The sequence below is a fragment of the Saccopteryx bilineata genome, chromosome 5 (genome assembly GCF_036850765.1).
Source record: "Saccopteryx bilineata isolate mSacBil1 chromosome 5, mSacBil1_pri_phased_curated, whole genome shotgun sequence".
Lineage (NCBI taxonomy): Eukaryota > Metazoa > Chordata > Mammalia > Chiroptera > Emballonuridae > Saccopteryx > Saccopteryx bilineata.
In genome coordinates this window covers 105,511,907-105,526,606 of record NC_089494.1, presented here as the reverse complement: position 1 = coordinate 105,526,606, position 14,700 = coordinate 105,511,907, and the positions used below count along the sequence as shown (strand labels likewise).

General features: G+C 38.7%; 1 protein-coding gene and 1 pseudogene across 8 annotated transcripts in view; both read right to left on the bottom strand.

Annotated features, from left to right (window-relative positions):
* MAP3K19 (mitogen-activated protein kinase kinase kinase 19) overlaps nucleotides 1-14,700 on the bottom strand; it is a 63,486-nt gene that overhangs the window by 42,626 nt on the left and 6,160 nt on the right. For 3 of the 8 annotated variants that reach the window (XM_066279055.1, XM_066279063.1, XM_066279058.1), the window contains exons 1-2: nucleotides 3,641-3,850; nucleotides 1,123-1,318 (exon numbers count right to left, since the gene is read on the bottom strand). The exons of 2 other annotated variants lie outside the window; for them this stretch is intronic. In XM_066279055.1, the coding sequence (XP_066135152.1) occupies nucleotides 1,123-1,305 (183 nt within the window). In that variant the 5' untranslated portion in view covers nucleotides 1,306-1,318; nucleotides 3,641-3,850. Of the gene's footprint in view, nucleotides 1-1,122; nucleotides 1,319-3,640; nucleotides 3,851-6,703; nucleotides 6,765-14,700 lie in introns of those variants that run through there. 3 more of the 8 variants (XM_066279057.1, XM_066279061.1, XM_066279056.1) reach the window with 2 other exon arrangements.
* On the bottom strand, nucleotides 8,413-9,196 carry LOC136338229 (isopentenyl-diphosphate Delta-isomerase 1-like; annotated as a pseudogene).

The following is a 14,700-nucleotide window of genomic DNA, read 5'->3' as shown; positions in this document are numbered from 1 at the left end:
CATTATTTAGTAATATATGCAGAAGTGGCAAAACTAAGGAAATAATTAACCCCAAATTCAAGATAATGATTATGAGGGTGGGGTCTGCAGTTCAGTAGGAGCATAGAGAGGGCTTTCGAGGCATGGCTGTCTTCCCAGTTTTGGTTTGGGTGGTGGGTACATCGATGGGTGCTAGTCTAATTTTTCTTTAAGTTGTGCATACGTGTTTCTTTTTAAAAAGCATGTACAATAATATTTTAGAATTTGTTTAAAAGGTATTAATATGTAAGAGTTGATAGAAAAAAAGAACTAAGAATTAGTCAGAAAAGAGGCTAATTGAAGTGGCCAGGCTGGGTTAAGGATCCACCTGCATTTAGATTCCCAAGAACTTGTAGAGGCATCCACCTGTGCAGCTGAGTGAAATTTGCATTGTTCACTACAGTTTCCCCATTCTAAGCCTTTTTTTACTCCCCTTCCAGCTCCTCCCTTGCTGACCCTCCCCAATTCCAAGTGCTCATATTGTTATCACTTTCACTTGCATTCTTAAAAAGAATCTCATAACTTGTGACAAACAATGGTATAAATGATCCATAAAACCCAAATAGATTATTCATCAGTTCAACCATTTAATACATATTTATTAAGCACCTAAATAAGTCAGGCAATTTAGCTGGATACAGTATATAGCTAGAACAAAGAGGACTATCTTCTGCCCTTTTAGGTCTTACTATTATTTATTTACTCCTCTCTCCCTATTCAGGATTAGATGCATATGTTAGAGGAGGGAACAAATTTCCAAGTCTGATGAGGCTGAGGGTGGGGCGTGGAAAGAAGAAAAAAGCTCAGGCTCCATTATGTGGTCCCACCAAACCATAAACTGGGGGACACCTGTGCTTGATTGAACTTCGTATCCAACATGAAGTATAGAATTCTGTTGATTGAGTAAGGAAATAAGATGGAGACTTTAGGGTCTCCCAGTTCTCCCTCCATTTGCTCCTCACCACCCCCCACCCTCACCTCTATCCCCTGCTCTGTGCCTTCAGACATTCCTTCATGGAGGTGGGCAATAATGCTATTCCTAAAAATGGCATCTTGGAACCCTTAGCTAGAAGAGGATCCATGGGCCTCCGGACACCACATTACCTCTGTTAGGTTTTCTTCTGTTACAATCATGAGAGGCGTATTCCCAGTCTTAGAATGCTGAAAGTCAAGGATTCCAAGGATGGAATGGATTTTAGTAATATGGTCACAGATAAGTTCCACATCACCTCCTGAAACTACTCCCAGGAAATCATGAATTAGTTTATTTTTATTCATCTTGCTCATTCCATATAATTGCCTTTAAGAAAAAATAAATTATTTAATTAAATGAGAGACAACAAAGCAGTGGGTGATTCAAATGTAACAGAATATCTTTAGGTCCTCTGTCTCCTTAACAATTTTAAAGACAAATGTGAAAAAGGAGAAAACCCCCATCATCTCACCAATCTTGGTTCTTTGCACACATACGTATTTTAAATTGGGAACAATAATTTTACTATCACTTTTCAAGATCTTCTATAGTACAGGAGAAGAAAGGATAAATCAATACCAGAAGGAAAAAGCACAAGGTTTAAGAATATAACAGACCCGGATTCAAATCCCTCCTCCACAGATTATGAACTGTGTAAACTTGAGCATGTCATTCAACTTCTCTGAACTTCATTTCCTCATCTCAAAAATGGAAATGATATTCCCCTTTTCAAATGGTTGGTGAGGATCTGAAATACTATATACAAAGTGCTGACTTGTTCTGTTGGTGAATATTCTTGTAGGATTTTATTTTCTTTAGTGTTGTTATTAAAATCCCTATAGTTATTTCCTTTTTGTAAGCCTAGTCTTCCCCAAAATACTGTGACCTCCTCAATAGTGGGACATTCCATGCCTTTCACTTTTGTATTCTACATAATTCTAGCTAGCACAGTACAACTCTGATGCTGAAAGAAGACTGTTTATACAGGAACTCTCTCTGCTTTCCACACAATTTATTGACTATATTCCCTATGCTGGACTTTATTACATATGTGGTTTAATTTTTTTCTTTTTTTAAGAGAGACAGAGAAAGGGACAGATAAGAACAGGCAGACACGAAGGGAGAGAGATGAGAAGCAGCAGTTCTCCTTTGCAGCACCTTAGTTGTTCATTGACTGCTTTCTCATATGTGCCTTGACCAGGGGGCTACAGCAGAGTGAGTGACCCCTTGCTCAGGCCAGCGACCATGGGGCCATGTCTATGATCCCACACTCAAGTCAGCAACCCCGCACTCAAGATGGCAACCTTGGGGTTTTGACCCTGGGTCCTCTGCATCCCAGGCTGACATTCTATCCACTGCACCACTGCCTGGTCAGGCATAATTTTTAATGTAACTTTTAAATTAGAGAATTTCACAAGCAGTATCTACCATCTAAATAAAAAATAAAAAGTAAGATTTATAATAAAATGCAACCCCAAAATTATTATATTCAGTCACTACAATACTGGGCAATGTGGTCATTATTTGGTCATTCATTTGTTCACATACTCAGTCACAACTGGAAGGAAACAAGACTGACATAGCAGTATCCCTGTATATAGTTCGCTCTCTCAATTCACATGGACAGACCCACATTTTTTTTTTATTAGTGAGCTCTGTTTCCTCTTGTGATTTTGGTCTGTACCTTTCCATTTTTAAGTTTTTTCATAAGAAACCTTTTCTCAATTTTCTCTTTAGAATTGTTTTAATCAATCATTTTTAAGCAATAATATTTCATTCCACAGAGATTTCTGGTTTCACATCTATTTTTTTCCTTTTTTTTTTTCTTGTGGGAGAGAGAGAGAGGGTCAGATAGGGACAGACAGGAAGGGAGAGAGATGAGAAACATCAATTCTTTGTTGCAGTTCCTTAGTTGTTCACTGGTTGATTTCTCATGTGTGCCTTGACCAGGGGGGCTACAGCAGACCGAGTGACCCCTTGCTCGAGCCAGTGACCCTTGAGTCCAAGCTGGTGAGCCTTGCTCAAGCCAGATGAGCCTGCACTCAAGCTGGCGACCTCGGGGTCTCAAACCTGGGTCCTCCACATCCCAGTCCGACGCTCTATCCACTGCGCCACCGCATGGTCAGGCTCTATTAAAGCCCAGACTCTTTTTTGTTTAATTGTATGCATGGTTAACCTATTTGTAAAACAAAATGTTTTTTACTACACTGTATATTTGATTTGAAATCTTGAGAAATTAAGACTGAAAGCAATGGGAATCTTCTTTCATTTTGAGAAAATATGGCCAAGAATACATATTACAATACTGAGCGGTTACAAGATGGTTTATGCCATATAACATCAACACATATTTTGGTGATTAAAAGATTGTTCCCTGGGTATAATTGACTGGAAGCAGTTTTATATATTTTTCTTGTCCTTACTAGATTAGTCTATGGTCCAGAGGTATTTGCATAAAAGATTAGAAGGGATTGTCTCAATATTGGAAAAGTCAAAAATGGTTTATTATAGGATATAATTATTTGAGATTAGGACACAGTTTTCTCTGTTTATCTAATATTTCTCTTATAGGACACCCTTTAGGGGAAAAAAAAAGTTACAACACATGGTATTATCTAAAATGTTACAGAAAATGGAGATTAGACTTACCTATGGTGTGTTTTGCTGAGGGAGTTGGTACACAGCTGAAGAAACAGCTAGGCAAGCCACAGTCAACATCATCCTAATTCACCGTAGGACTGATTTCTGGGACAGCTGTCAAGCCACACTTCAACAAGGGATCCATTTAAAACTAGCATAGGTTTAGATTTTTTTCCTTTGATGTTTTTCCAGTGTTACACAGCTCAAAGTACTTCTAGATTATATTTAAAGTTGGTCCTGCTTTGCACAAACCCTTCAGCTAGCTGCAAAGTGACTGCTTAGTGTACAAACTGTCACCCAGGCAACCACCCACTGTGCATTTATTTAGCTTGAAGAATTGAAAGCAGGATAATCTCACCCAGGAAGGAAAGCAAATATTGTACACGCCTCAAAGTTGCTGTTTAAGTACTTAAAAGAGTTGGATCCATGGTTGGCACCAATCCACAGAGATTTTTCTTTAGGAAAGCCATTGTAATTGCAGCAATGGGCCAGAAGAACCTCTTTCCAAATCCGAATCTTACCGAGTGAGAACCCAATAGATTACCTCCAAACTGGTTGTATTCTTAGAGTTATGGTTAAGAAAGTACCAGTGAATGGAACTTCTTACATTAGAACATGTTTCTTGACTACACTTGTGATATTTTCAAGCACTTCAGTAAATGGACCGCACTTTTGTGAGTAATAAATAGAAATAAACCCATGGTATGTGACTTTAAATTCTAGACTACAGAAACATACGCAGAAGAAAGTATACTCAGGCACTCTAAAACATAAGGCTTCCTGGCATTTGTTCGCTGCTATTTTTTTCCTGGCACTTTAATGAAGGGTGCAGGGGGTTCTCTTCTAACGATTCACTTAATGTTATATATACTCAACTGAATATGGTATAAATATTTTATCATAACAACAGTTAATATTTATTAAATGTTTATAATACCCTGGTGGGTTGCTCAGTTGGGTAGTGTGCAGTTCGAATATGCCGAGGTTGTAGGTTCAATACCTGGTCAGGACACATACAAGAATCAACCAATGAATGCATAAATAAGAGGAACAACAAATCAATGTTTCTCTCTCAAATCAATAAATAAAAGATATTTTTAAATAATAAAAAAATATTTTAGTCTAAAAATTTCAGGTTGATAATAAATATATATAAGTAAGATAGAATAAGCATTACTAAGAGAGTCACTTAAAATAGAGTCAAAAGGCTATGAAGGAAGTGGGGCCTAGGCAGCCTGTTGCAAATCTTGTGTCTCAGTTTTCAGAGCTGCTATGAAGTTGCTAAACCCATTGTTAAACTCAGCTCAAAGCCCAGCCATAAACATCTCAGGACAACTGCCCCACATTTGCATATTAGAACTAACCAATCCCTGTTCACCTAGCCAGCAATCCTTCATCTGATGAAAGAGTTACATTTTGTGGTTTGGGCCTTTATAAACCCTCCCTTTCTTTCTTCTCCCTGGAGCTCAGTGTGGTTTGCTACCTGAACCTGCACCTCTTAGATTGTAGTCCTTTTGCTCAGTAAACTTATATCAAGTATAACTGATAAGCTATTAATAATGTTTTTAATTAAAGAACATCAAATAGAAGACATTTTTACATTAATAAAAACATAAGGATTTGGCACTATAGAATGTGCTAAGGACGTTCTTTAGCGTGAAGTAAAATTATACCAGACAGAAACCTGTACCTGTAGGAAGGAGTGGAGGGCAACACAAACAGTAAATATGTGGGTGAAGATGTTTTTAAAAGGGGTTATATGTCAATATCACCTCATTAAAAAAAATAAGGAAACTGACAAGGTAATTGAACTTCAGTGGTTGGAAGGCTCTAATATTTAATAAGAAGTGATACAGTACTGTGTATTAACCATAAGTAAACTGTGAAAAGTTAAGGATAAATATTTTTATTCCTAGAGCAACCACTAAAACAACTTCTAGTTAATAAACCTCAGAGATAGAACTAAAAAGCCAAGAGATCATTTAAAATTATGAACTTACCAAAGAAAGAGCTAAAAAGAAACAGAATAGATGAGACAATACAAGATAGTAGACAAAAATTAAATCATGTAAATAATTACATTAATTATAACTAAAAGGTAGATATTGTTAGAATGGATTTAAAAAGAAGACTCAAAAAATATCTACTGTGAATAATGGATATGTCTTAAATATAAAGACATGGCTAGCTTAAAAGGTAACAGATGGTGAAGATGTACCAGATAAAAATCAATTTAAAGAAGTCAGAGTGGCTGTATTAGTATCAGATAAAATAGACTTTATGACAAAGAGTATTACCAGAGATAAAGAGAAATGTTTCATAATGATAAAGAAGTTAATTATCAAGAAGTCATAGCAATCATTAATTCCACAGGAGACACACTAGGCACAGGGTGGTTTAGGCAGGAAATCTGAAAACCAGGTGGACTGCTAGCACAGTCAGTGTCTTTCTCTTTAGAACATGTGAAGCTATATAATATTACTACAACTGGACACTTGTTTTGGAACATATGGCTCTAAATTAAGCTTAGACCATTTGTTTTGCACATCATGGTTTGGTACAGTTTATCTCTTTCATGAGTCAGGGGACAGTTTGTTTCGTAAGTGGTTGTGTCTGTCCCAATTCTAAATTAAACAATTTGACATGTATTATAGAAATGGAATTAAGAGGATATGCTGAGAAGATTGAAATTAGGAAGTGAGGGATAGGAAAGGATCAGGAAGACTTTAATTTGGCAATTGAAAAGATGAAGGTATCATTTATTGAGATGCAGAGAGGAGGAGAGGAACATTTGAGGCAAAACACCTTTAAAGGCCAATGGTTTGGGATCTTTTTTCTTTCTAATATAAGGCCATGTATTTCCTTCTAAGCACCACTTTTGCTGTATACGACAAATGTTGACATGTTGTATTTTTATTGTAATTTTCTTCAAAATATTTTCAAATTTCTCTGATGATCTCTGGGTTTCTTTTAAATGTGTTATGTAATTTCCAAATCCTTGTGCGTCGTCTATACATAGATAAGTAAGATTAGATGACCTGGAAGTGCACCTGAAGGAGAAAGGGGCCTCACCATGCATTCAGTCAACATTGTATTTTGAAAGTCTTCTCTGTGCCAAGTATTCTTCTGAGCACTGGAAAAATATCAGATCAACAAGATAGATAAGCAGATAAATAATCAAGGTAACATCAAATTATTACAAATGTTATGGAGAAAATTAAAGTGATAGAGGCTGGCAGTGTGGCTAAGAGGGAACCTTATTAGATTGTGTACTCATAGAAGATCTTCCTTCCAGGTGACACTGACCTGTTACTTGAATGAAAAATAGTAGCCAGTTGGAGGCAGAGCATTCTAGGCAGGAGGGATAGCTGGTACAAAGGTCTTAATTTGTATATAAACATAACATATTCAAGTTACAGAAAGAAGGAGGTTGGGGAAGAACTGAGGATGGAAAGCATTCAGGGGCCCGATTTTGAAGGTTCTCTTAGGTGCAATAATGAGTGAGATTTTATTCCAAGCTCAATATGAAACCATCTGAGCATTTTACTCAAGGGAGTAACAGGGGTGATTGTTGTTTTTTTTTTTGAAGATCTTACCCTACAGAATGTTCTATAGAGAACGGCTCTATAGAGAACATTCTGTAGCGTGCAACAGAAGTCAGAAGTAAATGTAAAAGCAATTGGTACTTACTTGGTTTGCCATAAGTACCTACCAATAAGTGAAAGCTATGAAGGCAAATATTATATAAATGACTCTAAGAGTGCTCTTGTTTGAAGGACATTCTTTTTTTTTTTTTTTTTTGAATAATTTTTTAAACAATTACATAGCATTCAAGGACAGTAAAGCTGTCTTGAGATTTCAAATCTGAGAAATCTATGCAAGTGTTTTAAATAAAAGTGCATTAATCAAGGTACAGTTTAAATATTAATATTCACATATTCCATTGAACACTAATATTAACCTGTTTGTTAATTCTCTCCTCCCCGCAATATGGCACGGCTTTGTAGAACAGTGGTTATCAACAGGAGCAACTCTGCCTTTCAGCACACAGTCGGCATCTCCGCAGTCACTGTGACTGTGATGGGGGGGGGTACTGACGGCATATAATAGGTAGAACCCAGGGATGCTGCTAGACATCCTTTAATGCACAGGATGAACCCCCAAAACAAAGAATTAGCCAGCTGAAACACCAACAGAACCAGTGGCAAGAAAGCCTGTGGGAGAGTATGATCCAATTTCCATTTAATAGCTTGTCTGTCCCCTCTAATTCTGAGAAAACAGACTTTGATAGAAATCAGGACATACAGCATTTAATTACCTTGGATCTGCATCCCCTAGTTTAATATCTTAATATGGAAAGCTCAGCTGTTTTGAAGTAGCTAAGTAAACAGTTTCTGTTGCACATTTTTCTGTACGATAAAAATTTAATGATATGCAAAGTAGCTGGCAAGTAAAGGGTTCTACAAGCACTCTGAAAATGCGTATCACAACACTTTGAAAATGAAGAGCTTCACCTATTTGTTCAAATTTGTCAGGACCATGTGTTTAGACAGGTTAAATTAATTTGCTCTCATTTTTTAAAAATAACCTCATAAATGTCCTTTACAAACAGCAGTGCATATATATGGGGTATGTGATACAAGATTAAGAAGTCAGTCGTCTTTTCCATATAAATTCTGGTTGTAAAGTATTAATGTAGCCAAAGGAAGTTCTAATGTGGTACTAAATTTTTAAAGAATCATTTAAAGTTAGTTACTAAGTAGAGAAATTTTTTAGTATATTTACATTCTGTGTATTTTCTCATGGTCAACAAACTGATTCAAATGATTTAAGTTATCCCACCATTTAAAGAGAAAAGTCTCTGCAATACTTTGAAACCATGGAGTTATCTTAATTTCACCATGGCTGCCTTTTTCAGCAGTTCACTTCTTCCTTTGACACGTAGTAACAGCTTTTAATCTCATTGGGGTCCGGATTCATCCTCACAAACAAAATGTAATCTATTTCATGTTCTCCCCACATGCTATCAGACCGAGCCTTGTAGTGAATTCGGGTCAGATAATTAATTTCTTCTGGAGGAACCTGTTCCATGGGAATTCCCAATTCAGCCTGTGAACGCCTCTGTGCTGCTCGCCTTACTCCAATCGCATCATTTTCTTCAAGCTCCCCTGGGTTACTTAAGGGATGACTACAACAAGTATTGGTGAAACAACCTGGGAAGGTAATTTTAGCATCTGATCTCTGTTGTAGCAGGAGCTTATTTTCAGTGTTAAATAGGAAAACACTAAAAGCTCGATGCAATAACCCTTTCTCAATGTTTTCATTCAGATGACAATTCTTTTTGGTCTCAGCCCCAATTTTATTATCATTTTCATCAATAAGAATGCACATCTCTGCCAGGAGCTGAACCTGTTGCTTATCGAGATTATTGGTGTTGATTTCAGGCATCATTACAGACTGTCTGATCTGTCCCAGAATCCTGAAGCGCCGAACTCCGGTGGGGAGCCGGCCCGCGGCCCACGCCTCCCGTGTGCCCTGCCCCACCGTCCAGGCCCACGCCGCGCGCCCAATCGCCCTGAAGGACATTCTTGTGAGTCTATTTTCATGATAACCAAGGCAGAGTGAAATAAAGGACTTCACATGTGATTGCCTTCCTGAGGTTTCTATTACTTGTTTGGCCTAAAGAAACTGTTTGGGATAGCATTTTTATATTTATAGATTTCGATTAAAGATGCTCCAGAACCCACATTCTGACATTTCCATTTCCCACAGCTAAATATGGAATGTAACAAGTTTGTTTTTTACCCCTCTTTGCTATGGTGGAGTATCTGGTAGTGTCATAGATGTATATATGTGGAGCTTATTTACTTTGTATTGAATATATACATTTTGGGGAAGGAGTTAAGGCAGTGGGCCTGTGATCCATTTCTCTTCCATTACTGAGGAGGAGGAGGTCAAGATTCCCTCAGCCCAAGAAAGAAGGTAGGTGCCCAGTATTGGAAACATGTTGATAACTGGACCTCCTGGAAAGTATGCGATGTTATTTGCTGGGAGGAGAGTCCTTATCTATGGAATGCTCTTTGCAGGATATTCCTACCTGAGGATTGCTTACGGTCAACCTATGGATTTAAGGAGAACAGCTTTCTGTAAAATGTCACATAAACTATTCAGCTATATAACTACAAATGAAAATGCTTCAGAACAGCATATGTCTTTGTGGGAAGGAAGGCTCTGTGACTCACCCTCAGTGTCTCAGACTTCTCCCTCCTTTGCTTGTTTCCGTTGATTGATTATATTCTTGAAATTATTCCTAACGTTTGATACTAGATAAGATATCTAATTTGTGTGAGTCTGATTTGATAATATAATCCTTTGTGTTAAACACATACACACACACAACACACACACACAAGTTCAACTACTGTATACAATTATCTTTGAAACATGCCTGTGAGACCCTTGATATTAGACTGATATTTCAAGAGACACAAGAGCACAGAAGTTAAAATAATAAACAAATAAATTGTTTTGGGGCACAAGAGCCCTAGAATAGGAGTTAGAATTCCTGAGCTCTCATCCTCAATGTTATCTGGCTACGTGACTTGGGTTTAGGTTCCCCATCAATACAATGAAAGTGTTATATATAGTATGATTTCAGAAATCCCCTCTGATTCTAAAAACCAAGGATTCCAAAACATTAGGTAAGAAAAACAACTTTGTTTACACAAGAAAACTAAGGAATGAGAAATCACACAGTGGTTAATCCTTCATCTGGTGGTCACCACATTTAAAAGCTTGCCCTTATTCAGCCATACTCCTGAGGACTTCAGTACCTGCTGGCTCCACTACGCTCTCTGATGGAGTATACTCCCCTCCACTCCATTCTATTCCCATGTCATTTCATACTTGTATTATGACATGTAACAGAACCAGTCTCGTTGTAAAGTTATTTTATCACTTCAGTAGATTCTAGTGTCTGGAAGACAAGGAATGCATTTTAATTATTTTGTTTCCCGTGTTGTGTTTATGTATTTTGACAAACAGAAGATTCTTGGAGAATGTTTCTAGAACTGAATATATGCCTGGAAAAGCTCAAAAACAGTGGAGAATTTTATGCAATAGCATTTTGCTTACTAGAGGAAAAGCTCGCGTTCTCAGTAGAGCTGTTGTTATTACATGCTGGCTAGGTAGAGAGGCAGAGATATAGTTTAAGGAAGCAATAGTATCAAGTGAGATGCTGGAGAGGAGCCGGAAAGGAAGGACAATTAAAGATTTAAATCCGATGCTAGATGTCAGAATATGCTACGAATAATTTTGGAATGCCTGGGCAATCCGAAGATATTGAGTAGGACAGGATTCAAGGATTTAAAAGTTATAAAAAGGGCTTTTCTGCTGAGGCAGCAGGGGGTTGTATGTGAGCTGCACCTTCTGCATGTTCAGCTCAACATGTTTGTTCCTTGCAGCACAGCTGCGGGAAAAGGTGCAAGCTTTTCCAGGGAGATCGTGAAAGGGCTGGTTGCTTTTAAGGAAGGCAACCTTCCTAGGTACATTTTGTTTCAAATTTCTTCTTTTCCACCTAGAAGGTGATGGAGGGAGTGGGGAGGGAGATGGAGGAAAGGAAAGAAGATAAATTGAGCATTTTAGTAGACTGAGAAGGGAGACAAAGGGATTATTAAGATCCAAGAGGTATAGTAGCCTAGGGAGAGCTCAGATTTTCTGTGACTCTGAAGCGGGCAGGTGGGGGGAGGGGTTATTAAAGAAGGTGTTCTGCAACTCACAAAGAGAACGTGAGCAGGGACATTGCCAATGTTATAGAGTGGAGCCAAAAATGACAACCCTTAAAACCTTGGCAAGCAAATGTGGTTGACATCAGCTTCATCTGAAGAGACTTTATAAAAACACAGATTCTTGCAATCTCACAGAAGAACAAGTGGAAGATTTGAAATCACCTTATAGGAGAGAAATATGAATGGTCAACAAACACATGTAAAATTGTTTAACTTCACCAAGGATCAAGGAAATGCAAATTAACCCATTTTTGTTCAGCATATTGGCATAAATTTAAAAGATTGATAATATTAAGTGTGCGGGAAAATGGCTACATTTATCTTGTATTAGAGGGTATGTAAATTAGGAATGCTCTTTTTGGGCATTGCAGTCTGCTTCTATTACAGTACATTTGAAAATGCACATGCTAATCAATCCAGCATTTCCATTTTTCAGTATTCATCATAAAATAATTCTCTTACATGATCACAAAACGTGCTGGCATAATAAATTTTTACCCTTGTATTTTTTTTAGAATACTTTTATCATGGAAAATTTCAAACATGCAAAGTAAACAGTATAATGTAATGAACTTCTTTATATTTATCACCCATTTAAGAATGCGATTAATAGCTTTAAAAAGTAAATCTACATGTCAACCCATAGGGGACAATTAAATAAAAATTAGTCATCTATACTTTGTATTATGGAACGCTGTGCAGCAGTGTAAAAAAGGTCAAAAAAGCTTTAGATCATGGCCTAAATGGGCACTAAGTCATAGAGTTCAGTAAAAGAAGCCGAGTGCTGAATAATGCAGATACAGTGCTACGATACTGATATTGTCACCGGTGAAAGGGTTCTTCTCCCCACTCCCAAGTCAGGAGAGGAGTCAATACAGATTCAAAAGAAGAGGCTTACTGAAAACAAGGTGGAGAAAAGGAGCACTGGAGGGAGCTTGCTGCACCAAGGGAGCATCCAGGACACACAGCATGACTCCCGAGCTGCTGTGGGTCTGGCTTAGACAGGCCTGGTTCTCCACCCAGGTGCACAGCAGAAGTCTTTGCTTTCCAGAGTCACGCCTTTGGCTTGTATTGACAGGTACAGGTGCAGAGCAGAGCTCTTTAAGGATTGCCTAAAAAGATATTTTAACTTATCTAGGAGAAGTTTAAGAAAACTGAAAGATTTTCCCATCTGTTTAGGAGAGGCTCAGCCTGTCTCGGTATGATGAGAAGATTCAGGAGCCAGATTTACCACTTCATAAGTGTGTGATTTGGGCAAGTTACCTGTGCTCTTTCTGCCTTAGGGTCATCTATAATGTAAAGATGTATGACAGGAATAGCACCTGCTGTCCCTGTTGGGCAGTTCAGTTGGTTGGAGCTTAGTCCCAGCTATGTCAGGGTTATGGGTTCCATCCCTGGTCAGGGCACATACAAAAATCAACCAATGGATGTCTAAATACATGGAACAACACATCAATGTTTCTAACTTCCTATCTCTCCACCTCTTCTTCTCTTTCTAAAATCAATCAATAAAATGTTTTTAAATATGTAAAAAAGAACAGTATCTACTTCATAGGGTAATTGTAAGAATTAAAGGAGTTAATATGAGTAAAGTACTTGGAAGAATGCTTGGCACATGTTAAGTCTAGACAGTTTTGTTTGTGCAAAAATGATTTTAAAAGGGTAAAACTATATATTTTATCTATATAAATAGTATGTGAAAGCATAGGAAAGGGTCTGGAAAAATTCACATTTAACAGGTATTAGTGATTTTATCTTGGGAAGAAGGAAATTGAAAAGACAGTAAAGCAGGCTAGTTCTTTTATGCACATGATTTGAACTTTTTGTGATGAGAAGAAATTCCTATTACTTATATAGTCCTTGAACATTTAAAATATGATTCCCACTTCTGGTGATGGTGATTTAAATATCTCCTGCTGGGCAGTATATTGCTATATGCTGTTAGATTCAGAGAGTACTGATATTCTGGGGCTGCCAAGAGTGTAACTATTGACGGAACAGGGAGTGCTGATATGACCCCTGTGAGGCTGAGAACAAAGAAGGTCAGAGACCCTTATCAGAAGTTTATGTTTGAAATTCGCCACTAAGCTAAAACCGGCCCCTGTTGCTATGCCACATGCGACCTCCCTAGCCAATAGTTAAACTGCCACATCTGCTCTGTATTATGCTTGCTCACTTAGGATATATAAGGACCTGCCTGTAAGCGCCAGGCGCGGCTTCCGTTTGCAGCTCCGGACTTGTGAGCACGGTGTCTCCGGACATCTTGGGAGTTCGCCCCTGCGCAGGTTAAACTAGCCAATAAAGTAACATCTTAACTCCTGAAAGTCTCCGACGTTTGTTCTCGTACCCGGTGGATGCTACATATGCAAATGGGTAGATGCAAGAGATAAATGGAAAATAGAAGATTAATTGCAGCGATATAGCAGAAGCAGTTGAGATGAAAATCAGTTCATCCAGTCTAGTTATAAATTAGATGTGAATGTTAAAAGGGATGAAGAACAGATCAGTGAGCATTTGGAAATATTAATGTAAAAGTAGTGGAACTTAGTACAATACAAAACAAGGTCAGGATTAGGTTAAAGATTTTGCATATATTTATCATCTGTGGCTAAAATAGTTTACTCTCCCCTTTTTTTTTTTTCATTTTTTCCAAAGCTGGAAACAGTGAGGCAGTCAGACAGACTCCCGCATGCGCCCGACCGGGATCCACCTGGCATGCCCACCAGGGGGCGATGCTTTGCCCCTCTGGGGCATCGCTCTGTTGTGTCCAGAGCCATTCTAGCACCTGAGGCAGAGGACACAGAGCCATCCCCAGCACCCAGGCCATCTTTGCTCCAATGGAGCTTCGGCTGCAGGAGGGGAAGAGAGAGACAGAGAGGAAGGAGAAGGGGAGGGGTGGAAAAGCAAATGGGCGCTTCTCCTGTGTGCCTTGGCCGGGAATCGAACCTGGGACTCCTGCACGCCAGGCCGACGCTCTACCACTGAGCCAACCGGCCAGGGCCAGTTTACTCTCCTTAATAAGGAAAGATTGGTGATATAATAAGACTATGCTTGTGTGCCTGGCCAGGTGGTAGCACAGTGGAGAGAGTGTCAGCCTAGGACACCAACGGTCCAGGTTAGAAACCTTGAGGTTGCCAGCTTGAACGTGGGCTCATAGACATGACTTCATGGTCTCCGGCTTGAGCCCAAAGGTCACTGGCTTGAAGCCCAAGGTTGCTGGTTTGAGCCCAAGGTTGCTGGCTTAAGCAAGGGGTCACTGGCTAAGCTGGGTCCCCCCAGTCA